The sequence below is a fragment of the Bicyclus anynana genome, chromosome 1, assembly GCF_947172395.1.
Source record: "Bicyclus anynana chromosome 1, ilBicAnyn1.1, whole genome shotgun sequence".
NCBI classification, from domain to species: Eukaryota; Metazoa; Arthropoda; class Insecta; order Lepidoptera; family Nymphalidae; genus Bicyclus; species Bicyclus anynana.
The window spans coordinates 12,395,965-12,421,682 of record NC_069083.1 but is presented as its reverse complement, the minus strand read 5'-3'; the positions used below and the strand labels follow the sequence as shown (position 1 = coordinate 12,421,682).

Sequence of the window (25,718 nt, the reverse complement as noted above, 5' to 3'; positions counted from 1 at the left end):
TTATTAGTAAAGATAAATTAGGAGTAGATATAAAACCAATTAGCCCAGTGGGTATGACCCCTGCCTTTGATTATGATGGTGTAGGTTCCCAACAGTGATAGAATCTTTCAAATCAGTTCAGTAGTTACAGATCCTATTCAAAACAAACAAACAAATTTTTCCTGTTTATAATATTAGTATAGATAAATTAGGAGTAGTACAAAATCCATATAGCCCAGTTGATATGACCTCTGCCTTCTATTCGGAGGGTGTAGGTTCAAATGCTGTCTGAAACATGCACCTCCAAATCATTTGAGTTATGTGCATTTTATGAATTTAAATGTATATTACATGTCTCATACGGTGAAGGAGAGACATTGTCTCTACATGTGTGAAGTCTGCCAATTCACATTGGGCCAGCGTGGTGGACCTTATCCCTCTCATTCTGAGAGGAGACTCATGCTTAACATACTCATGATGAAGAATTTAATTAGTTTGTTTTTGATTTAGGAAATATACCTATAACCTACATAAATGTAACTAACATAATGTTTATTTTCAGACTGTATGTGCATTCCATCAAGCATTCTATGAAATAACAGAAATGCCACAAGTCAAGCTGTATTGATGGCACGCATAGGTATACATATAAACAACCCCGGAGGACCCTATGCACAGATTTAAAGAAACCGGCTATCATGGCAGGGAATAGCAGTGATGAGCTCTGAGAATACTGTTTTACCAAGAATACTGAGAATACTTTGGTCCTTGAAAATCCGAGTTTTCAGATCACAGTAATTGGAAGACCCACATACCTTGAAAAGTCAGCAGCATTTAATATAGAGGTAGTAGGAGTGAGTGCAGTATGTTGTAAGGTGGTCACTCACTCTGAAGTCCATAACAATAGAAAATGTATACAAATCTTAATTGAATGAAATTTATTGATTCACATTTTTAATAAAGATAATTATTAAATGTTTACTTCTGCATTTTTCATTTAAGTCTGGCCCTATAAAAATATACAATAATAACAATAAGTTATATGTAAATTATGTATTTATTGTTGTTATTAATTAAACTTTGTATCAAAAGGATATAGGTTTGATTTTAGAATTGCAATAAGTACTGTGTGGTTCATTATTATCAGCCCATTACCGGTCCAAGCCTACCTCCTAAATATATAATATTATGTGATCTAAAGCTTTGTGAAATGCATTTTACCACTATTCCTAAGGATAAGCTACACTTATATTTATTTACTGCACATACTATAAATTGTAAGAAAATACAGCATAATAGTACCTACTTGTAATTATTTCAGGTAATTATAGGTGGTTTTGAGTAAAATAAACAAATTTCCTCTTACAATAATTTTTTTATTTCAAGTAGGATTCCATATTACAAAAGTATGAAATATCAAACTACTTATATAGTAAATAGTATGCTTGGGATTTCTCTGCGTGATCGTACCACAAATGAGGAGATCCGCAGACAAAGCAAAGTCACTGACATAGGTAGCACAGCGAGTCGTGAAGCTGAAGTGGCAATGGGCAGGCCACATAGTTCGAAGAGCCAATGAAATCGCAGTGTTGGTCGAACCCCCACTAGGTGGACCGAGGGCATCAAGCGGGTTGCAGGGAGCTGCTGGACGCTGGCGGCTCGAGACCGTTGTGTTTGAAAGTCCATGCAAGACGGCTATGTCCAGCAGTGGACGTCCATCGGCTGATAATTTTGTATATGATCATGTTCGTCCACATAACTTCAATATTTTTCTAACAACTTCTTCTTGTGAGAAAGAAACTTTTTGATAAAATTGATCTATTGTACACTTGAACGAATTAAATTTTACTACGATAAATAAAAAAAAAAAGTAAATGAAAATATTAGAAACTCAATTATTTTGTAAAATGTCAAAGAATTAACAAAATACGTCTCTCTGTGGTTGTGTCACAGAATTTTCAAAGATCTAATGTAAAATCATAGACAACATTTGCTTGAAACTCCAGTCACCTAGGGGCTCTCCAGTAGTTTGTTTATGAAATGCAATGAAGGATGATTCAATAGTCAGCCCCTGGGTGAATACTGAATATTGGTTTGTGGGGGATTGTTCACTTCACGACTATGAATTCCAGGGTTAATGCACACAATCACACATTCTAGTCTATGTCTGGGTATGTGAGACTCTTTGCCTGATAAGCCCAAATACCAACTTAAACCCAGCGGAGCTCTCTGTATGCTATTTGTGACGTCATAGGAACAGTAAAGGCACTTTGACGTTCCGTCGACGATCTAGTCGGTTCACTCAGTGGTACAGGGTATGTAGGATGTTCGCATGTCGACGTCTCCTACCATCGGTTCTTCTTCCGCGAAGCAATTCAGTATCTAAACACAATATGGTCACTATTATTTAAAAAAAAACGATTAAAATTTAAATAAAGTATTTTTTTTCTTTCTTTCTTTCGAAGTAGAATGCCTGTGCTGGGAGTTTATATGACAATATTTCGTCGTGAAAACGCAACAGACAGACAGACTTTTGCATTTGTAATATTAAGTATGGATGTCTTAACCGCATTGTACCTACTATCATATTCTTATGTTTTGTGACCACACGATGTCTGTTGCTGTGTATAAATTAAGTACTTACCTACATATTGTTTCTTACTTTGTAATGATTTTAAACTAGCGAACGCCCCGCGGTTTCACCCGTTTAGTTCCCGTTTCCGTGAAAACACGGGGATGAAATGTTGCCTATGTACTCGGCACAGAAGTAGCTTTCTAATGGTTTTTAAAATCGATCGAATAGTAGTAGTAATAGTAGACTTAATACATCGACAGAAACAAACAAACAAAAAATCAAATCATACCTCGATATTTTTATTTAGATATTTATACTTTAGATATACTTTAGATTGTGTAGCGCAGGTGTGAACCAGGGTTTACAGTTGCGTGATAACGCACGGTACAGTCGGCATCTCAAGTGAATTGTTTGATCAACAAACACCACCTTATGACTTTTTCCGTGCGTCATTGTCCTCGAATATTTGCCAATACACAACAAGTTAACGACTAATTAGTCAAAACTTATCAGGACGTTTAAATTAGGTCGTAAATCTTCGTTTACATAACATTCTTAGGGTTCGTTAGCATGAATTTTCTCGAGTTAATGATACACACTTTTACATTAAACCAATTTATGAGTTATGTACCTAACAGTTAGAAAAACATTAAAATAATTACTTGAAAATTAAAAATGAGTCAGTAATAGGCACCTAAGTAGGTTCATATTATTATGTATTTACTAAAAACTGTAATGATTTCAAAAGCTAAAGAAAATGGAAATAAATAAATATTCTTAAACAATACGTGTGTATTGTTTAAGAATATTCACTATATCTGACCCTAAAGTAAGCGTAGATATAGCTTGTGTTATGGGTACTAAGATAGCGGATTTTATATATTTATATAATGTATAAATACGCCCAGACATTGGAAAACACCCTGCCCTTCACACAAATATTTTCTATTTGTGGGAATCGAACCCACGACCATGACTGCAGAAAGCAGGGTTACTACTACCCACTGTGCCACGCGGTCGTCGAAATGTAAATGTATAAAATGTTCTATACCCCTGAACTGGTGAACGCCCTGTCGCAGCATTGTTTACGTTTACTGCATCTGATTTTCCTTATATGAACAGTATACATTAAATAAATTATAAAATGTTTCTCTATACCAATGTAAGGGTACCATAAACGAACGACAGTGTGAAATAGCGTAAGTGTTTTACGTTTTGTATTTTTGTAATTATAGAGTTTAACAAGTTTTTTAACACTTAACCATCCAATCCATGACCTTGGTGAGACAATACATATATATTACATTTGAGCCTGTCAATGGACTATCAGGGCCGGACATAAATACAAATATTATCAGGACACGTATAAATGTTATCAGGATTTATTTCAAGTAAATTATAACAGAACGTGTTACAATTAAAGTAAAATAATCACTATCCTGCTGCACCGTACGTTGGTATAAGTACAAGTAAGTTGAACTAAAGTGTTTTTCAGATAGCATTTTACGTAGGTACGGTGACAGTCATCTGTATGACGTTCAAAATACGCACTATTATCGTGAAACTTTCAAGACTGTAACGAACTGTAAAATGACAGTTATCTGCGCAGGTACTGAAATATAAACAAAATTGTTATGCGCGTGTTCCGTGGTTGCCTGGTCCAATAAATTTGTTAAAAAAAAATACACGATGTGGCGTTGAAATGTTCCTATGGTACGTCACTAACGCCCTAAAATGTGTTACTGCGCATAGTTCAACACAAAGGCGCGTACTATATTTACTTCCACCAACAAATGCATTTCCGCTGTACGTACTTAGGAACTAAGTGCTCGGTAATTACACATTGTTTGCTTCAATGCATCCATACAGTTCACATAGGCATAGGTGCTGTTTACTCTATCTTGCTCGTCGGATAACCGCGTGCGCTGACTAAAATTCAATGCATCCATATTCCATATATCCACATGGGCAAAGGTATTTTTTTCTGATTGCGTAAGTGCGTTTTGCGTGCGTGATGGTGTTCGAAGGCAGAAGCAGAAGAGATGGGCGGAAAGACTCTCTAAGGGCGTGGAATAGCTAAATTCGGCTCATTTTTTGTGGCGATTTTGCTCGTCGGATGGTCGCTGGCGCTGGCAACATTCAATGCATCCATATATCCACACAGGCTCGGAAAACCGACGCTGGGCAACGTTCGCGGAAATGAACAAGGACACTTAAAGAGCGTGTTGTTGCGGTTTTTATTGCGCTGCCCTGTACCTAATGACTGCAGTTCATATTGAATAATTAATACCTCTGTTATTAGCTTAGTGCTTACTAACAGACGCCCGCGACTTTGCCCGCTTAAAATCCATTAACAGACGCTTCGAATTTATAAAACTGACGAAGCTTTCCATCTTATCCTACTAGTAGTCCAGAGATTTGCGCGCTTATACTACAAACAAACTCTTACGTCTTTACAATATTGAGACTAAAGTGCGCACAACGATAGAGTTCAAGTTTTTTCACTCATGTAGAAGTCTACATATCTTCAGCTTCTACATTCTTCAAAAAAAAAAAAATTGTATTATTTTCACTGATACTCGTACTAATCACACCATTACCATGCACTGAACAGTATTATATTAAAATAATGATAAACAGTGCTCGGGAGCTTTTCCCATATTTTTTAACAAACAATAGTTCAAAATGTTCAAGGAAAATGTGTTCTTTATTGAATATTTTCGGAGTAAATAATCTTTCTGTTGTGAATAGATCTTAAAATTTGTCCCTTATACACATATTTATAATAATGACGTAGCCAAACCTATTTTTTGAGATTAAAATGCAACGATAGATAAAGGCGTGTGTTACATGGATAGTCGAAATTATTTGAATCACTTTATATGATAGCATAATAAAATCTTTTTAACAAAAAAAATTTGAACCGACACTTCAAAATCACAAAAATAAACTAATGAGCGAAAAATAACATCGTATATGCTACCTTCTGATTACTTTGAAGGCGGTATATACGCGTCGAATTGAGAACATCCTCTTTTTTTTGAAGTCGGTTAAAAACCTTTTTTATTTAATAAATTAAAACATAAAAACTTTTTTTTAGTTAATAAAATATTAGATAAGCATTCGGTTCCTTATGTGGTCTCAAAAACACCTTGAAGTTATGGGAAATACTCCCCAGCACCCTGTATAATAAACACGTCTGTCTTCTTTAAATAGAACTTCAAGATGTCACCGCAGTTCCACATCTGGGACTTGCCAAGCGAGGACTTTGGTGGCGCCTTTAACGCAAGAGCTCGGGCGGCCCCGGACGACTCGTCAGCTGCTCTCCGTGCGTATCTCTCTCTGGACAACACAGGACTTCCATTTGCTCGCGCTGTGGCCCCACCACATATACCAGATGAACCCGAGAGTAACTGGGAGGTCCTAGATTACGTCGAAATCACAAGAAACAAAACATCAGATTAATTTACACAAACCAAGCGTTTACGACCACTGTCTAACAAGGACCAAACCAACTCTAAAATACATACTTATTACAAGATTATACTTACTAGCTTGGCAAGTTCGTTGATGACACTCCCATGATATGCGGGCAACGCCGGGAAAGGACTGCGCGGGTATGACGTTGTGCGCGCGGGACAATGCTACCCCCCTCCGAAACCTACGAACGAATTTGCCAAGCTGTAAGTCTATCAGCCTTTCTAGCAGCCCACAGCGCAGGGCCTCTGTTATTTAGGAGAGCAAATATGGAGCATCATGTTGCTTCAACGCTGGTTTGCAGCCTAGGGCTTAGGTATTTACTCTATCACGATCATTATCCGATGTTAATCATAATGGTAGTGACAAACTTTTCTCCGAGGCACAGAATACATATTAAAAGTTAGCCCTTGACTACAATCTCACCTGATGGTAAGTGATGATACAGTCTAAGATGGAAGCGGGCTAACTTGTTAGGAGGAGGATGAAAATCCACACTCCTTTACGTCTCTAGGTACACGACATCGTACCGGAACGCTAAATCGCTTAGCGTTACGTCTTTGCCGGTAAGGTGGTAACTAGCTAAGGCCGAAGCCTCCCAACACCCGGACCCAGTTGGAGATCGAACACAGGACATCCATTCTTGTAAATCCACCGCGCATACCACTGCGCCACGGAGGCCGTCAATATTATATTTATGTACCTATTATAATTTTCCATGATAATTTGAGTAACGTGTACTTATAGCTCGCTTAATTTGTTTGTCTTTGTGTAATCTTGTTGTATTGACCGACTTAAAGTTGTTAATTATCATAATAATTAATATGTTTGTTGTTGTCATATTGTAAGTACATATTTGATAATACAACCTGCGCAAGTACCTAAGTTTAAAAATGATTTAGGTAAAAAAAAATTAAGTAGTTACCTACCTTAGTAGATAGACATTTTTATAACTTTCGTAGGTAGGGAGTTAGGACTAGGTCTAGGAGTGCGTATTTTGTTTGTATGCGTGTTTGAGTTTGGTCCTATAGCAATGTTGGAAACAAAACACAAAATAATGCATTTATTAGATTAATTATTATAATAGAATTACATTATTATTGAAAAATCTTGTTTACGTAGTTGCAGTAGGCAAAGCATACATAAATGTATGCATATACATAGAACCTGGGGTCGTTACCCAGCGTCACGCCCAATTGTTAAGTCGACTAAAATACTAAAGTTGTCTGTACGGCCTTTAAGAATGTGTTTGTTGTGTGTTTAGTCTTATCAAAACAATTGGGCGTTATGCTGGGTAACGACCCAATAGTCCGAACTAGGCCTTACTCTTAGTTCAATTGTTTTAGTACGCAAGAAATAAGAAAAAAACATTTAGTACAAGACCATTCAGGTTTTGTCTAAATTAGGAAATTATAATTTAAGTAAATAATATCTATCTATGATAAGTTTGAATTAATTTTATCTAGATTCTAAGTTCAGGACAAAAACGTCCTACCTACAAATGTGCTAGTCGTCAATAAGTTAAGAGTATTTTTAGTTAATTTTAAATAAAATGTATTTATTTTTAATAAATATCTACAATAATAAATATCTACAAAACTGTTGTTTAATTTTAATACAAATAAGAAAATACTTTCTCATAATATCACGTCGTAAATCGTAATAAATGTCCCATTCTTGGCCACTGATTTTCTAAGAAGCTCCTAAATCTTTTAGAACTGCTAGATACCTAATGGATATACAGGGTGATTCGGTCTTTAGTGCGGATATTTTTTTTCGTGGTTCTGTATCATTAATAGAATATAAATCTACAAACAGTTCGATACATTTTACGTAATTTTTTTTTTAATTTATGTCTCTAAAATAACAAAATAATGTACATATTATTACTAAACAAGATATATTCAGCTTAAAAGTGATCTGGTGACGTTCTTTAGGTATCAAACAAAAATAAAATAAACGCACAATAGGGTGACCCTAAAATTCTGTTCAAAAGTAAATAACTTTAGCTAACGATAATTTTGTTATTTTTGAGTTAAAAAAAAAAAAAAAAAATACGTGATCATTAAATTTTGTTTATGTACAAAATATAAAAATATCCGCACTAAAAAAATTTTCTTCCTGTATAGACTTAAGCCCATCATATCATGCTCTTGGCTGTTCACCCAGAGTTTCATAGTATGTATGAAAACTTCATCCAGGATCATTTCCTGCAAATATTTGCTTTAAAGTGGATGAAGTAGCTTTAAAGAAAGCTACTTCATCCACTAAAGTTCTAACAATAGGTTTATAAATAGTTTTTAAGTATTTTAATCGTGATACAGGTTCGAGTACACTTTAATCGACATAATGTAGGTACCTATTTACGTAAACATTATCAATCTACATACAATACTTACAGTAAGTATTAGCCGAAGTGTTTGTCTCATTGTCTGTACAAGATACTTCAAAGCCATTAACACGATACATTATATTTAGGTAATCGTTAATTATATTTACATAAGTATCGTATTATTAACTCTAAAATGTAGACTACTTGAAAATAAGTAACAGGAAACAATTAATTAACGCCTCTTATCAAGACCTTTTATTTTATGTATCACATGATTTATTTTATAAAAGTTTTTTTTTCAACTTTCCATCTAACCCCCCTTAAGTACCCTTTTATTCAAATTTTACCTATTCGCGTTACATCCCTGTATTTGAGTCACACCAATTGATATGTGGTACATTCGGAGTAAACAGACAAACCTGCACATCAGATAATTTTCTTAATTCTCTGTGTGTGTGAAGTCTGCCAATCCGCATTGTGCCAGCGTGGTGGACTATTGGCTTAACCCCTCTCATTCTGAGAGGAGACTAGAGCTCAGCAGTGAGCCTGGGTATATGGGTTGATAATGATGATGATGATGATGATGATGATGATGATGATGATGATGATGATGATGATGATGATGATGATGATGATGATGATGATGATGATAATATTGTACTACGTACGTTCGGAACCCTAAAAAATAGTTAAAGGTTAAAGATTTCTCACAAAAGAAACAAACATGCTTGCTATTAGGATATTTAGCAGGTTTCCATTTTTAGGCTGAAAATATTTCATTTTGACTTTTAACATTTCTGAAGTGAAAGTCTATAGACAATTTTTTATATGATTTTTTCTAGGTAGCACCAGATTAAGTGATATTTTGGATTACGTTTTACCTATTTTTGCTTTCACACGTAAGGGGCCCCTATAGTCCGGGGGCCCCATATCATTGATACGGCTGATACGGCGGTAGCTAGCAGGTAGGTAGGTAGGTAGCAGGCAGGTAGTAGGTAGATTAGCACATTAGCATGCCATTAACAACCAATTATTAGTTAATACAGTGCTGTCTGCAAACTGAATGGTTCTTTACATTTTTTGAATATGATTTGAACATGACGAATTGGGATTGAACTATCTAAAATTTTACTCAACAAAAGATGTGTCAAGTGACTTTGATAATTGATGAAAACCAGTAATGCGGCCATCGATCTAATAGCGGTTTTAGATGGAGCGCTCTTTAGATGAACCACGAATTGGCAAACCTAGTGAAAGGCGAAACAATAGTGCGTCATTGTAAATCCCAACGTCTTCAGTGGCTAGGACACGTAGAGAGGATGCCAAATACTAGAGGGCCTAAAGTGATGACAAAATGGAGGCCACAGGTAAAAAGATTAAAAGGAAGACCTAAAAAAAGATGGCTAGATTGTGTGAAAAAGGACTTGCAAAAAATGGAAAAATTATCTGGGTGGGAAAAAAAGGCAAGGCAAAGAAATGGATGGAGAAAAGTGGTAGAGGAGGCCAAGACCCACAAAGGGTTGTAGCGCCGAAAGAAGTAAGAAGAAGAAGTAAGATGGAGCGCGCTTGTCTAGATCTAGAAGATGCCTATTCAGCAGGACTATTCATTAAAATAAACAACAAATCAATTGACAAAATTTCATCTACATACCGTATCATATCCACCAAAAGCACCGGATGACATTTGTTACATAGAATCTCAATTTCGTACTTAAATGTCAACTAGCATACGTCAAAGATTGTTAATAAGCCTGCTCTGAAGTTTAATTCATAGGTTGCAGAAAACAGATGCCGGAAGAAAATTGCACCACATTGCTTTGTGATTAGTTAGTTAGTTGTTTACCTAAATGTTTAGTACGACTACAAGTTTTTTGGATATCCACCGTGTAAGGATGCCACCGTTCGTAGCAGCACTTGCTGTTAGAAATGGAAAGGAGGAAAAAGATTTAACACGTATGTGTGCTAGTCATAAGAACTCAGAGCGTGTGCAAAATTTCATCCTACACGAAGACAGAGAAGTGGGTCAAATTAAGATTTCAAGATTTGTCTTTCCTATATAATTAAAGTGATTGGGGAGGCTACCATATTGGATTTGTGATGACGCTTCTTAGCTAGTCATGTATTGTCATCAGAACGCAGAGCGTGTACAAAATTTCATCCTACACGAAGACAGAGAAGTGGGTCAAATTACGATTTCAAGATTTGTCTTTCCTACATAGTTAAAGTGATTGGGGAGGCTACCATATTGGATTTGTGATGACGCTTCTTAGCTAGTCATGTATTGTCGTCAGAACGCAGAGCGTGTGCAAGATTTCATTCTAATCGAAGACCGGGAAGTGGGTCAAATTAAGATATCAAGATTTGTCTTTCCTACATAGTTAAGTGATTGGGGAGGCCACCATATTGGATTTGTGATGACGTTTCTTAGTTAGTAATGTATTGTCATCAGAATTCAGTGCGTGTGCAAAATTTCATCCTACACGAAGACCGGGAAGTGGGTCAAATTATGTCTCAAACGTTACATAACTCTTCAGATGCTTTAGAGCAGTTGCAATGGGAGTAAATTTAAATACTCAAGTACCTATTGAATCTTTTCATTACTGTTTTCAAATTGTAGTATCACAATGTATCACAATGACAGAATTATAACGCATTCTATTGTTGCCTTATTGTATTCTAAATAAGCTTCTCATAAATGGCTACGTATTTAGTTAAATATATAATTACAAGTCAGCGACACGAGTTCATAAGTCTTAAATGGGTTGCAGTAAATTAGTCTAAGGTGGCTAATTAAATGTCTTCGTTTCTTTATGATGGGTTTCCGTTTGTAATACATCATTCCTCACTACAATACAACATTATGTCATTCTTTATCATCTTAATGTTATACTTTATTACGTTTTAACGTCTATTTAATAACATTTGGTAATCTTAAAAAATCGTGCTCGAAGTTTTGAGGGAACCTGATTTTAAACTATATTATGAGGTAATAGTTGTTTGTTTGTTATTTTAACTGAATTTTAGTAACAGCACAGAAAACATATTATGTACAAATAGTAACAGTTAATATTCTATCCCCGTATTCCCACGGGAACGGGAATTATGGACGAAACTGCAGGTCGACCGCTATTTCTGAATATGTGTCTAGGATTAAGGCTTTTTTTAATCAGTTATTATATCCAGAATTTTACATAGCAAATTAAGTAAATATCTGGTTTCTTGAATATGAAAATCTGGAGAAAAATAATAGAGCTGGAGTTTTTTTCTATTTTCAACGAATATACGAAACCTTATGCTAAGTTAAACAAAAAAGAAAGACTTATTTGACAGGTAATTTTAGGAGCGACAGGACGTAGGTACATTTATTTACACACAATGCTTTGGATTGTCCTTCGAATTGATATACACTGTGCCAGGCACATTAGTATTATAGGAGCGTATGTGTTATCGCAAATGATGTGGACTTGAATAAGGGTAGTGGTAACGATAGAGTCATACGTTGAATTGTCGATAAATTATCGTGAATTGATGTTCTGAAAATTACTTGTTGTTACCTTAAAATAAGACGTTTTTGTTAGATATGTAGTTATATAAATATAGCAATATATATTTGGACCATAAACACATCACCACCTAGCCCCAAAAGATTTGTAATATGGGGAGTGAAATAGTTGATTTAATCATATAAATTTATATAGGTAAGTAGTACTACAAATTTATTATATTATATTTAAAGTTATTTATAATTCATCAAAATACAACATTTCGATTCGATTGAACACTCTAAAGTTCTAAACAATTAACACTCTTTATCAATCTTTATCAATCTTGAATACAACTTTCTATTGTCTTTTTTAACTGAACTGAACTGAAATCTTCCCTACAAAAACTAGGTAGGCTTCAATAAGTTATTTTAAAGAGTTTTTCAACGAGTACGTAATAGATATCATCAAGGGCCTGTATTCGTACACTGCTAGACATAGGCCTTTCCGAGAGCGCGCCACCACACACGATCCTCCGCCTTCCTCATCCAGCCGCTTCCCACTACCTTCTTGATGTCGTCGGACCGCCTAGCTGGAGGGCGTCCTATAAACTGCGTTTGCTGGTACGCGGTCTCCACTCCAGAACACGACTGCCCCAGCGGCCATCTGTTCTACGACAGATATGGCCCGCTCAACAGATATATGTATTATTTATTATTTCAGCATTGGATTTCCTGGACAGTATCCAAGGAGATTGGAATAAAAATAATAGGTACATCAATAAATTTTGCTGTTTTTTATGCATTATCGTCAGCAGAGCAATAACTCTTAGGCGTGACCGCGACGAGTGTCTATAAATCTTTCCTAAACGTCTTTGTGTTAAATAGATATATTTAGCATTCCATTTGCGAATGATAATAAACTCTTTTAAGGCATCACACCATACATAACCAGTCATTGATTATAATAGAATATTATTTAAGTATTACTTAGCACGAAAAACATTTGTCTGCTTGCGAAAATTTATTAATACGGTTGAAGAATAATGTTTAAAGGTCTATTTATAATGTATCTTTACCTAGATATGACTATTCATAATATCATAATGTTGTTTTTTATTTCTTAATTCTCTGTTGTGTCATACTGTATTTTGTGAAAAAACTGGGTGTTTCTCTATTCTACAATACTACTGGACTATAACTGTCCGGTGTCCCGGTGATATTCGGTAACACCTGAAAGTTTTCAATTGCCAGTTTTCAAAAAACTAAAACCTTCACAGTACTAAAACTTTGTAGACCGTGCAGTGGTCTGTTAACTTTTTGTTAACGTTAACAGCTTGTTGTCTTCGGTCCACCTAGTGGGGGGTCGACCAACACTGCGCTTTCCGGTGCGGGGTCGCCACTCCAGCACCTTGGGACCCCAACGCCCATCGGCTCTTCGAACTATGTAGCCTGCCCATTGCCACTTCAGCTTCGCGACTCGCTGAACTACATCAGTGACTTTAGTTCGTCTGTGGATCTCGTCATTTCTGATTCGATCACGCAGAGAAACCCCAAGCATAGCTCGCTCCATCGCCCGCTGAGTGACCAAGTCTCAGATCCGTAAGTCAACTGGCAACACGCACTGTTCGAAGACTTTCGTCGTTAGGCACTGAGGAATTTCGGACGAAAAGATGTCGCGGAGTTTCCCAAACGCTGCCCAGCGGAGCTGGATTAAGCGATTTACCTCTTTCTCGAAATTGGACCTACCTAACTGGACTGTGTGTCCTAGGTGTTAGTCCTAGTATATATATTCGTCTACAATTTCGAGCGCAGAGTCCTCAACAATAACTGGGTGAAGCGGTACGGTGAGCGTTAGACATGATCTTCGTCTTACTCATGTTCGCTTTAAATGTTCTGTGATAACACTGTTTAAGAAATGTATAAAATTATGGTACACTGCTGGGAATTTTCTATCCATTGCAGCTTTATAAAATCAGTATAACGTATAAAATAAGTATGTAGGTATGTGCAATTAGTAAATTGCAGATTCCTGTGTCATCATAATCATATCAGTCGTTAGACATTGGCCTTTTGTAGAGACTTTCAAATACCAGGATTCTGAACCGCCTGCATCCAGCGACTCCCTAAGATTTCTGTGTAGATAAAAAAGATTCTAGTAATAAAAAAATAAGACAATGACTTTTCTCAATCACAAAAATAACAATGTAGGTAGGCCATTGACCCCAATTTCATTTCAAAATAGGTCTCGATTCCATTTAATCTCCTTTGTGGCGTGTTACATGTTACCATTTAGCCCGAAGCTATCAAAATGCAGAAGCCACTTGTTCGCTTACAGCGATAATTGCTGATAGCTGCCCGTCATCACTCGCCTAGTTTCTGAAGTCTGAATATTTAAAGCCAGTACTTAATGTAGGTACTTTCTTTATAGAAACCAATGCAACACAGAATTACAGAGCTCGATTTAACACCCCTTTTGCAAACCTGCTTAAACCTTAACCTGCTTAAACCTTAACCATGTACTTAGATACAAAATCAGCATGTTGATTTTTTATTTTGACCAAGCGATCTTGAATCAATTGACTAGGTAACTCATTAAAATCGGCTCAGTACTTTAGGCGCTACATGTTTTCTGTAGCTACAGTGGAAAATAAATTTTGCACGTACAGATCGATAAAAAATAAAGCTTAGAAGCAAAATACTATAGTGTACCAATAATAAAAATAATGGATAGTTTATAGGTTTGTGGGTAGCTAAACAAAATTTATGGGTTTGAAAAACCGAATTTTATTGAAATGTATCCACTTCCATGACTGTTGCTATAACATATTTGGATAGACTCTGTAATAAAAAGAGTCCAGTGTTACCAACTCTTCAAAATATTTATCCCTAAAGATTGTGTCAAAAACCCCTAAAATCGCCTTAATTATTGAGTTGTCCCCCTAAAAAATATAAATTCATAAAAATTTAGAAATAATATGCTTTAATATGTTTCAAAAGTCTATATTTAATACAGACAAAATATTACGTCTTTATCCGAAGATTCAGATTTTTTGAAATCACACATGTTGACAATGAATAAATTTAACATTTTTTTTTATTCGATAAAAATTGCCGCCAGTTGCCTCAGAGTGGTTGTAGAATAACGTATTATATGTCGTTATAAGTCGCTAGGTCAAGAAAGAAATATTAAAATTATCATCAATTTAAAAATATTAAAGAGTCAAAAAATCCCTGAAAATACTCCTAAAAATTTCAGACCCCTAAAAAAATCCCATTTCACTTATTTGCCCCCTAAATCTGGGGGGAAAACCCCTAAGTTGGGAACCCTGAAAGAGTCTCTGATTTTGAAGGCTGACTAGTGACCAGCAGCAGGCTTATTCACTTATCTTTGACGTATACTAGTTGACATATAATATGAATTGGGGGTCAAGTGTAAGTCTATATCACTATCCGCGCCACTGGCTCGCGCATACCGCTGCCAGGCGCGCTGTCTCCGCGTCGCTTGCTCACGCGCGACGCCCAACTGCACATCTGATGTCATGACCCTGCGCGCAGGGTGCGCCGCCTGGCTCGCGCACATCGCTGCCCGGGGCACTCTCCGCGCCGCCACGCTGACATCATGCCGCCCGGTACGCTCATCACGCCGCCCGGCGCGCTCTACGCTGCTCGTCGACTCCAAGCCTTTAAAGCCGTGGCTGGACGAGTCCTGCTCTTCTAGTGCATTTACTATTACTTTTATTTTTATTATTTTTTTTTTTCTCCGTAGGGCGGTGGTGTGGCGAACGAACTCTTTCGTTCGCCCACTTTAGGTTAGGCCATCTACATTCACATTCCAGATTCATTTCATATTGAGAATTCCCTCGACCGCGCATGCGTGGATATATTGTTTCGCCCATCCATTACATCTTGACCAGTTCTCCATTCCACACCGCTTCATCTATTTGTTAACCTTTTATTTTATATCCATATACTATTGTTACAATCAGTGAAATAATAAATATACCTACCAATCAACATCGTCGTCTTCATATCTATTTACCAAATATAAAACCTCCATGGCGATATATACTACATTAAAAAAAAATTAAGATTCTATGTAAATGTCGTCCAGTGCTTACAAGTGGATATCTAATAATAAGTAAATAGCATTTTGTCAAATGATTTGATGTTTATAATGTAATATACTAGCGGACGCCCGCGACTTCGTCCGCGTGACACTCGATGTAAACTTTCAACTACCACTACCCAACGCTACCCCTACCCTACCCCCTACCCTACCTTACCCTACCCTACCCCTACCCTACCCCTACCCTACCCCTACCCTACCCTACCCCTACCCTACCCCTACCCATAGCTGGGCACCGTTAGTCAAATAGTTAACTTCGTTAATCGTTAATCCGCTACAAAAAAAGTTAGCTTCGTTAAACGTTAAAGCGTTACATTCCGGAAGAATTAACGCAAGTTAACGTTAATCGTTAATCCGTTAATATGACTGGTTAATATTGCATTTTTTTATCATTGTGTGAGATTGGAAATTTACCACTGGAAAAATAAAGGTGGGCACTGGGGAAAAGTGCCATAATTTGTTTTTAGTTGATTTTATCAATAATTTTAACATAAATATAGTAATTTGTTGATTTATTTGAAAAAAAAATCTTTCATAATTTCTTACTTGTCTAAACCTGTAAATCACGCCGCGCGGTAAATAGTAGGCATTGGATTAACGATTAACGGACTTCTGCATATTAACGGAAGTTAACGGGTCCGTTAACGTTTTTAAAAGTTAACTTAAAAGTTAATCCGTTAATCAAAATGTTAACTTCGTTAATTAACGATTAACGGATTAACGAGTTAATGCCCAGCTATGCCCCTACCCTACCCCTACCCTACCCCTACCCTAATATAATATATATAGATTGATAATAAAGATCAAAAGAGTGAATAGGCCAGCAAAATCTTTTATTTTCCATGCCGTGTTGAAGAAACGGAGAAACTAATTTCATAATCTTACGAGCATATGTTATTTATCTATACATACAACTAACGATATAAATAAATACATTTACTATTTTTTTAATAACAACCTATATTTTAATTTAGTGAAAAACTATTAATTTATGCCAAGTTATGTTTCTTTAAGTATTTGGTACGTTTTTATCATTTTCCTTCCTTAAAGCTACGTCACTGCTTTTTGTTGAGGCTATGACTATGACGTATAAGTTTTCTTACTGCCTGATTGGCGGAGACCCCTGGCGTCATATTGTAATATGCAGTAAACGTATAAAAATATAACAGAGGGTATTTGTGTCCTTATTTGAGGGCCTTGACTGATTCACTGAATTACCTATAAAATATTAATTACGTGAATGTAACGATTATATCGATGTACTAGCGGACGCCCGCGACTTCGTCCGCGTGGAAATCAATGCAAACTTTGAAGCCCTATTTCACTATTTAATAGGTTTAATTTTAAAAATATCTTCAATGTACAGAATTTGCAAAATGTACAGAATTCGTATTATAAGTATAGATTCTAGATGTCGCTGGCTTCCGTTATGCCACGGTAACATTTGGTGTTACAAATGGTATACGTAAAATCTAAAATTGCGGATAAATGTATAGAATTCGACCAGTTTTATTATAAGTATAGATTCGAACGAATAAACTACCTCATGTCCACCTCTCGTTTATCCACAGTCATATTTCATTAACAGTACTCATAAATAAAACTTAAGAAAACCGTAAAAACACACAAAAATCCGGCCTTTTGCTTAGGCAAGTATAGAATACTATCAAAACCTTAAACAATTGTACTTCCGCTTACGGTTACTTAGTTAAGGGCGGTCAGAGTTATGTGAGAAGCCATTAATACCTATTTAATAAAGCTTTTCCACAGAATAGAAAACGCTAAAACTAATGATAATGACTATTGATTGAAAACACTATCGGAACAATAAAGGTAATATTTATTATTAAAGTATTCTCTCAGGTCTGTACTTATATAGTAATCCCTATACAAGTATTAGATTAGAAGGGATTATGAAGTACTTGTTGCATAATGAGATTCGTCGGGTAGGCACTTGACAAGCAGAGCATTGCATTGTACCTCATCATCGCCATATTCAGCCTAAGGACCAAGCCTCTCTTATGGACACGAACTCACGTCATCATGATTCAAGATCTGGCTAACCACTGGATTATCAAGGCATTTGCAATGGCAACCATTCTGGGCTACCGATATGGAATTCTATTATGAAACTAATAATTGACATAGACTTGAAGTCGCGGGCCAGGCCTGATAATCCTAGATACGCTAATGTATATCATCATCCACTGCTGGACATAGGCCTCTTGCATGGACTTCCAAACATCCAGCTCCAAACCAGCTAGCATCCAGCGGCTCCCTGCGACCCGCTTGATGTCCTCGGTCCTAGGGGGAGTCGACCAACACTGTGCTTTCCGGTTCGAGGTCGCCATTTACTCATTCTATTCTATATACATTGACTTAAGTTCACTAGCCGTGGTAGCCCAGTGGATATGAGTTATGACCTCTGCCTTCGATTCGGAGGGTGTAAGTTCGAATCCGTTAGCATCAGTTATATGCATTTTAAGAAATTAAATATCACTTGTCTCAAACGGTGAAGGAAAAACGTCGTGATGAAACCTACATGCATACCTAAAAATTTTCTAACATCTCTTCTTGTGTGAAGTCTGCCAATCCATATTGAGCTAGCGTGGTGGGCTATTACCCTAACCCCGCTCTTCCGAGAGAAGACTCGTGCTCAAAAGTGACCCGAATGTGGGTTGTTAATGATGAAGTTCTCTAGTGCGTACTCTGCTAGGTCTTAGGTAGAATAGTATTTCTATCTAACCACCAACTATCCTGTATCTTTAAGAACTGGCAGAGCACTCTCTAGAGAACTTCCTCTTTAACACCCTGATGATTAACCATGGTCAACCATGTCGTGTAGAAACCAAAAAGGATTTTCATCCTACTCTTTACAAGTTAGCTCGCTTCCATCTTACATTACATCATCACTTATCATCAGGTGCGATTGTAGTCAAGGGCGAACTTATAAAGAATAAAAAAAATAAAAATGTAGATACTGGTTTCCCTACTAGCGCCATAAGCTTTTAAAATAAAACTGGTTTTGTTCATGTAGTCTGCGACCCTTGGCCTATGTGTCTCCTCTGACGTCCTATAAAATAAAGGTTTTAAACCGTAAATCTAGATTTAGTATGCCGATCTCAAGTGAATCGATTCATAATTTATTCACTAGTAGACCAATGCAAGTTATCGTAAAGGTCATATCGTATCACTTGCAATACGTATTGAGATGACCGTAGATACTTTTATATCATACTTGGTAAATAGATTCTATTAAAATATCTGTCTAGGTAGAAATAGAGAAAGTGAAAGTGAAAAATGACTCGACATTTATTATTTGTATCTCTCGAGCTTGTGAACTCGTGTGACCAGAGACCTGCAATTACAATTTACATAGTACTGTAATGTTTGCAGTCACGTAAAAAATAATGACCTATCTGCAGCCTTAATTTAATAATTAATGTGTCATTACATCGTTTTTCATCGTATTTTCGTTTTTGTGATCAACTAACATAGTTGTTTCTACGAAATGACCTTGACTTCGCCATTGTACATCCAATGACAGTTATTTTTAACCGACTTCAAAAAGGAGGAGGTTCTCAATTCGGTCGGTATTTTTTTTTTTTTTTTTATGTATGTACACCGATTACTCAAAGACGCCTGGACCGATTTCAAAAATTCTTTTTTTGTTTGAAACGGTATAGTCCCCATTTGGTCCCATTGCCATCATGTCAAGATCTGATGATGGAATCCTGGAGAAATTGAGGGGAACTTTCGAAAATTATATGGGTGTCTAGTGTGTTCGTATACTTTTCCATTTAGTACTTTTAAGCACTACAATTTCATGAAGGTTTAAAAGTGATCTGATGATGGAGCCATAAAACAGACGAGGGAACTCCTCGGCGATTTACAGCAGTTACCTTGTGTTTGGGCTTGATTAATTTGTATTAATGAGAACTTTCCACATAGATAGGTTGTGACTGTCATTTAGGGGTTTGGTGATGAAGACCAAGGACAATTAAGGGAACTCCTTAACAGTTTACAGTAACTACCTTGTGTTTGGCCTTGATTAATTCGTATTGCTGAGAACTTTCTACCTAGATGAGTTGTGTCTGTTATTAGGGGCCTGATGATGAAGATCAAGGGATCAAGGGAACCCCTTAACGGTTTACGGTAGCTACCTAGTGCTTGGGCTTGATTAATTTGTATTGCTGAGAATTTTGTACCAAGATGGGTTGTGACTGTCATTAGGGGTCTGATGTATTCGTTTGAGATGAAATTTTACACTAAAAATGGAAAAATAATAAAAATTTTAATAAAAAAAATACAACCGACTTCAAAACCTAAAAACGTACCCACTAAACTAAAAAGTGAAAAATAACATATGTTCTACCTGCTGATCAGTTTGAAGGCGGTGCTTAGCCGGTGTTGTCTTAATTTAAGCCATTTCTGACAGGACCACATGAAACAACACTGTTTGCAAAATCTAAATCTATAAGATATTCTCACATGGCTTGAATTAATACATCACCGGCTTAGCACCGCCTTCAAACTGATCAGCAGGTAGAACATATGTTATTTTTCACTTTTTAGTTTAGTGGGTACGTTTTTAGGTTTTGAAGTCGGTTGTATTTTTTTTATTAAAATTTTTTTTGTTTTAACATTCATCTAATTCATTCATCATTCATCTAATGAGTATTTCAACGAAATTACATAAATACCAGTTTATATTAATTGATTATGAAACACGGCTAAAACTCACGTGATACCCGACTAGTTTCGAACCCATACGGGGCCCTTAGTCATGAGCTGGTTCTTACATCGCAGCACGATTCAAACTGATCTGAACTGAACGATCTAAAAAATACTAGTTTATTGTTAAAATAATATTACTACTTCCTATTTATTATCTACTAATGTAACTTTACGTAAAATGAGGATAATTAATAATTTCGTTGTAAAAACAAAGTTAGATGGTGGCAAAAATGAAAATTTGATGAAAAACTATGTAGTGACTGATTATTATTTGAATGGTACACTGACATACATGATAACTCCACCGAGCAGTAATAAATAACATTACATACTTGGAAAATTATCATTAAATAAGTACATGACTTGAATTGAATAGGAAAACACTTATAGGATATGGTAGCTATCTGAATGTTCCTTTGAATGTTTTGAAGAATTATTGATTAGATATTAAACAACTGAGAAAAAAAAATAATTATCACGTGTCTCAAACGGTGAAGGAAAAACATCGTGGCGAAACCTGTATTCCTGGCAATTTTCTTAATTCTCTACGTGTGTTAAGTCTGAAAATCCAAATTTGGCCAGACTGGCTTAATTCCAAGAGGAGACTCGTGCTCAGCAGTGAGCCGAATATGGGTTGTTAGTGATGATGAATGATGACTAAACAACTGTGAGATACTTTAATGTTAAAAAGCAATCAAGTTCAGTAAACACAAAGCTTGGGCATCTTTGGACTAGCGGCATCACCACAGAATAAAGAAATTGCTAAAGCTCGAATGGACCTCAAGTTCGCTCAATTTATCTCAGTTATAAATGAGAACTCAGACTGAAATAAGGTTTGCTATTAAATCTCATTTCAGTGCGAGTTCTCATTTAGAACTAGGATGGATTGTGCGAGCTTGAGGTCCATAGTTTAGTTTTAGGAAATTAAGGGACCGATGATAATAAACTAATGATTTTAAACTTATTTCGTGGTTGTTCATTATGAATGTTATATAAACAGGTACATACCACGATAAAACGACGAAATTTTTAATGTCGATATTTCGACCCAGTTGCATGGATCGTGGTCACGACAGAACTGAAGTTGCGAGATGAGAAGTGAAGACAGCTGTTAGGGGTAGAATCGATCTACCCTCTTTCTCGTGCAACTGGGTCGAAATATCGACATTAAAAATCTCGTCGTTTCATCGTGGTATGTACCTGTTTATATAACATTCACGATGATAATAATTTTAAAATATCGAGACAATAATTGAATCAAGCGAAAAAACTTGATTTTATTATTACTATTGATAGTTAAAATTAAAATAATATGTTAAAATCAAATGGCAGCGTGCAAAACTGATGCAAGGCAAGCTAGTAGCCGCAGACCCTGAGTGTTCCGCTCTTCCGTATCCGGATACTTACGGCGCTCTCACGATATATTATTATTATTATGCGTAACAACTTCTTAACTAATGTTGGTGACTAACGATCTAAGTTGTACCTACCTAACCATAGAGATCGGATAACATTATTGCCTTGTCAAAAAAGTCAAAAGTCAAAATTCATTTATTTCAAATAGGCTTAGTTTACAAGCTCTTTCGAAACGTCAGGTATAATAATATTAAACTTGAGATGGTGATAATAATCATTCGAATACTTAAAATTAAAGTTACCTACGAGGGTTCCAAACGCGCCTTGGTCCGAGAAGAGCCCACAACAAACTCAGCCAAGGTTTATTTTTTTTTATTTATCACCATTTTACAAACTTATTTCAAACTAAACACACAGTCATATAGTACACAGTCGTATAGTACAGTTTAACACCAAGCTTTTTAATCATTTAAATACTCATTGAGACTATAATAAGACTTTACTTTTTTTGTAACATACATAGCTCAACGGTAAGAGCGGTTGGACTCATCACCGAGGGGTGGTGGTTCGATCACAGCCCCGTTAGTCTGCTGTCGTGCCCACTCCTAATACAGTCTTACCCGACTATAATCAGCTCCAGGTCTACACGGAGAACTACTTAAACGTTAAATTGAAGGGTTGCCACGAAGCTAACGATCTGCCTACTAGAGACATGATTGTTGCAATACCCTAAATGCATTGACACGAAAAATAAATGACAGATAATTGATAAAATTTTCTGTAATTTTCCAATTTTCAGTCAGAAGTAGAAAATATAAAAACGATGATTAACTCGGTTAGTTAGATCCGAAGCTGCACTTCTGGCCTATTCACTATCTTTGACGTATGCTAGTTGACATGTATGAAATTGATATTCTATGTAAAAATGACATCCGGTGCTTACTGGAGGATATAGTGTTATATATATAGGATATTGTTGTTTATTTTAATAGGTTGATAAAAAAACCAAAATAGTGAATAAGCAAGCTGGACCAACGACTGACTAACGTGAAAGTCACCTAATATATTCACTAACAAAATAATTTCATAGTTAAAGCTACATTCGTAGCATCTCTACGCTAATATAAATAACACAATGGGGAGGTCCGTAGAACAATCGAAATTATGTTAGAGAGTGCAAAATTGGCACTTTCTTTGTCGTAGCATTGCTTCATAAAAAAACTGGCCAAGTGTCGAGCCACGCACAGTGTAGGATTCCGTAGATTAATTTAGCAGTTTAATCCTTTCTGTAAAGCACAAAAATACCGATAACGATACCCTCATCAGAAAAAAATTCATCCTCACTTTGCATCTAGAGAAGGGACCCCAATAAAATCATTTACAAATTTTCTTTGTACCACTTTATAGACGTAATTAATATAATACCTATACTAAATTTCAGCTTTCTAGTATTAACAGTCACTGAATTATCTTACTGACAACTTTATCTTTTTAATTAACAACGGAATTAGTATGCAATTTTCGATTACCAATTACGTTTTTTAAAGTTGGTCGACTATACTTTTTACAAATAGCAATTACTACTAGCTGTTATAATTTTCCTTGTGATTTAATGAAATGAGGACATTGTGAGACTCCTAGATCCTTGTGGACTACGGAACCCTAATAAAAGATCCTGGGTTCGATTCTCAGCTTGCATTTTTTTATTTTCCATCCAGCTAGGCTAGGTGGTAGGTAGATTTTGGCCATGGCTATTATCATTGTAGCGACAAAGACGTATTGCAACGTGATTCCGACGATGCATGCTTGAATAAGACGTTACTCGTCCGTTTATGTGTTGAATATGCCGTATTTTTTTAAATTAGCGTATTTACAGCATATACAGTAGATACAATATATCAAAATCATTAGTTGAACTGATGTTGAATAAAAATAGTTGAGCAGATATTTACCTATCTCGAAAGAGATGCTCAAAGTTTCTCTGCGTCATCGAATCAGAAATAAGGAGATTCGCAGAAGAACGAAAGTCACTGACATAGCTCTATGAGTCGCGAAGCTGAAGTGGTTATGGGTGGAGCACATAATTCGAAGAGCTGATGGACGTTGGGTTCCCAAACCCAAGGTGCTGGTATGGCGACCCCGCACTAGAAAGCGCAGTGTTGGTCGACCCCCACCAGGTGGACTAATGACATCAAGCGAGTCGCGGGATTCGCTGGATGCAGGCGGCGATCAGGATCGTGATGTTTGGAAGTCCTTACAAAAGGCATATGTCTTGCTGTGGACGTCCATCGGCTGATATGATGATGATGTTGAGATATTTACCCATGTATCCAAATCAGGTATAGACAAATTGTAAAAGTCAGACCAACCAACCAACCCAAAGGGAGACAAAAGAATAATTTCGCTCGCATAACTCATAACTAGCATAATAATGACTGAAGGATTGACTCGTAACAAGTAAAAACCATGAAATGGCATTTAATTACCTTACAATAGAATTTACATTTTTACATTTTAAAGGCAATTATTCTATAATTCTACAAATTAGAGCATTGCTGTTGCAGTATTTGTATTGTGTAGGTACTAGCAGACGCCACACGGTAAACCTGGATAAATCCTGTTAATGTGGGAATACGGAGATAGATTATATTCTGTGTTAATCGGGAAAAATGTAGCATTCTAATGTTGAAAGAATTTTCCAAAACGGTCGAGTAGTTTTAGAGTATAATCAATGCAAACAAACGATCTAATCTTCCCTGTTTAAAATATTAGTATACTTAGGTGGTGCTGACCTCTCGTCAGTGGCATGCACCTGTATATGAGGAGGAATTTTTATTTCTTTATAATTTGTAAAAAAATATTTATAGGTAGGCACTACCTTAATTAAAAAGCCTGTGCACGCCAATAACTCTCGTAAGTATACCCATATTAGTAAATAATTAATTTTATATTTTATAGGTGCAAATGATGCAAACATTAATGAAATTGTTAAGTAGGTAATTATGATTATTAATGAAATGTATCCTATATTTAATTATTTAATAATAAAAATCTGTATTTGTAAAGTTGTGACATACTTAAGTACCTATTTACTTAGTTATTTACGTAATTTTTACGTAACTAATCTAATAGATATATAACTAAGCATAAAATACATATAATTAAATAAATGCATTAGCAATAATATGATAAAAGGGCTTCTGCAAAATACAATGCATCAAGTTAAATCCACCCTCTCGGTAGGCTCGGTACATTTACGAGAACGAACCTTCTTAAAGCTCAGCCTATAATATGAGCGAAGCGTTTTATTAAGAGCATTTAATTACTCGTAGATACCAAATTCATACATGTTATTGAACAAAATTTTCAACTGTAATTATTGTCGATTGTGATAAATAAATAATTAACTATTATATTATTATTAATTATACATAAATAAAATACGAACTTAACCATCGCTAATGAAATTTTAGTATAAATCAATTAGGTAGAAACAGAAATCCATTTTTTGAAAAGGCAGAAATTTAATAAAACTTAAAAGTCTTATCAATACTTAGGCTTGTCTGACTATCTCCACATTATTACTTCATAATATTATGGTTATTTTTTTTACATTAAGAAGTTAATGATTTTTAATTATCAGAACAAAAAC

The 25,718-nt window shown here is 35.9% G+C and overlaps 1 protein-coding gene across 1 annotated transcript in view; it reads left to right on the top strand.

Moving 5' to 3' along the window:
* Positions 1 to 6,638, top strand: part of LOC112051377 (A disintegrin and metalloproteinase with thrombospondin motifs 14-like) — a 30,743-nt gene extending 24,105 nt beyond the window's left edge. Inside the window, exon 13 of the mRNA XM_052889661.1 lies at positions 5,771 to 6,638. Coding sequence (XP_052745621.1) covers positions 5,771 to 6,019 — 249 coding nt within the window. The 3' untranslated portion in view covers positions 6,020 to 6,638. The remainder of the gene's footprint in view (positions 1 to 5,770) is intronic.
* Positions 6,639 to 25,718: the final 19,080 nt, after the last annotated feature.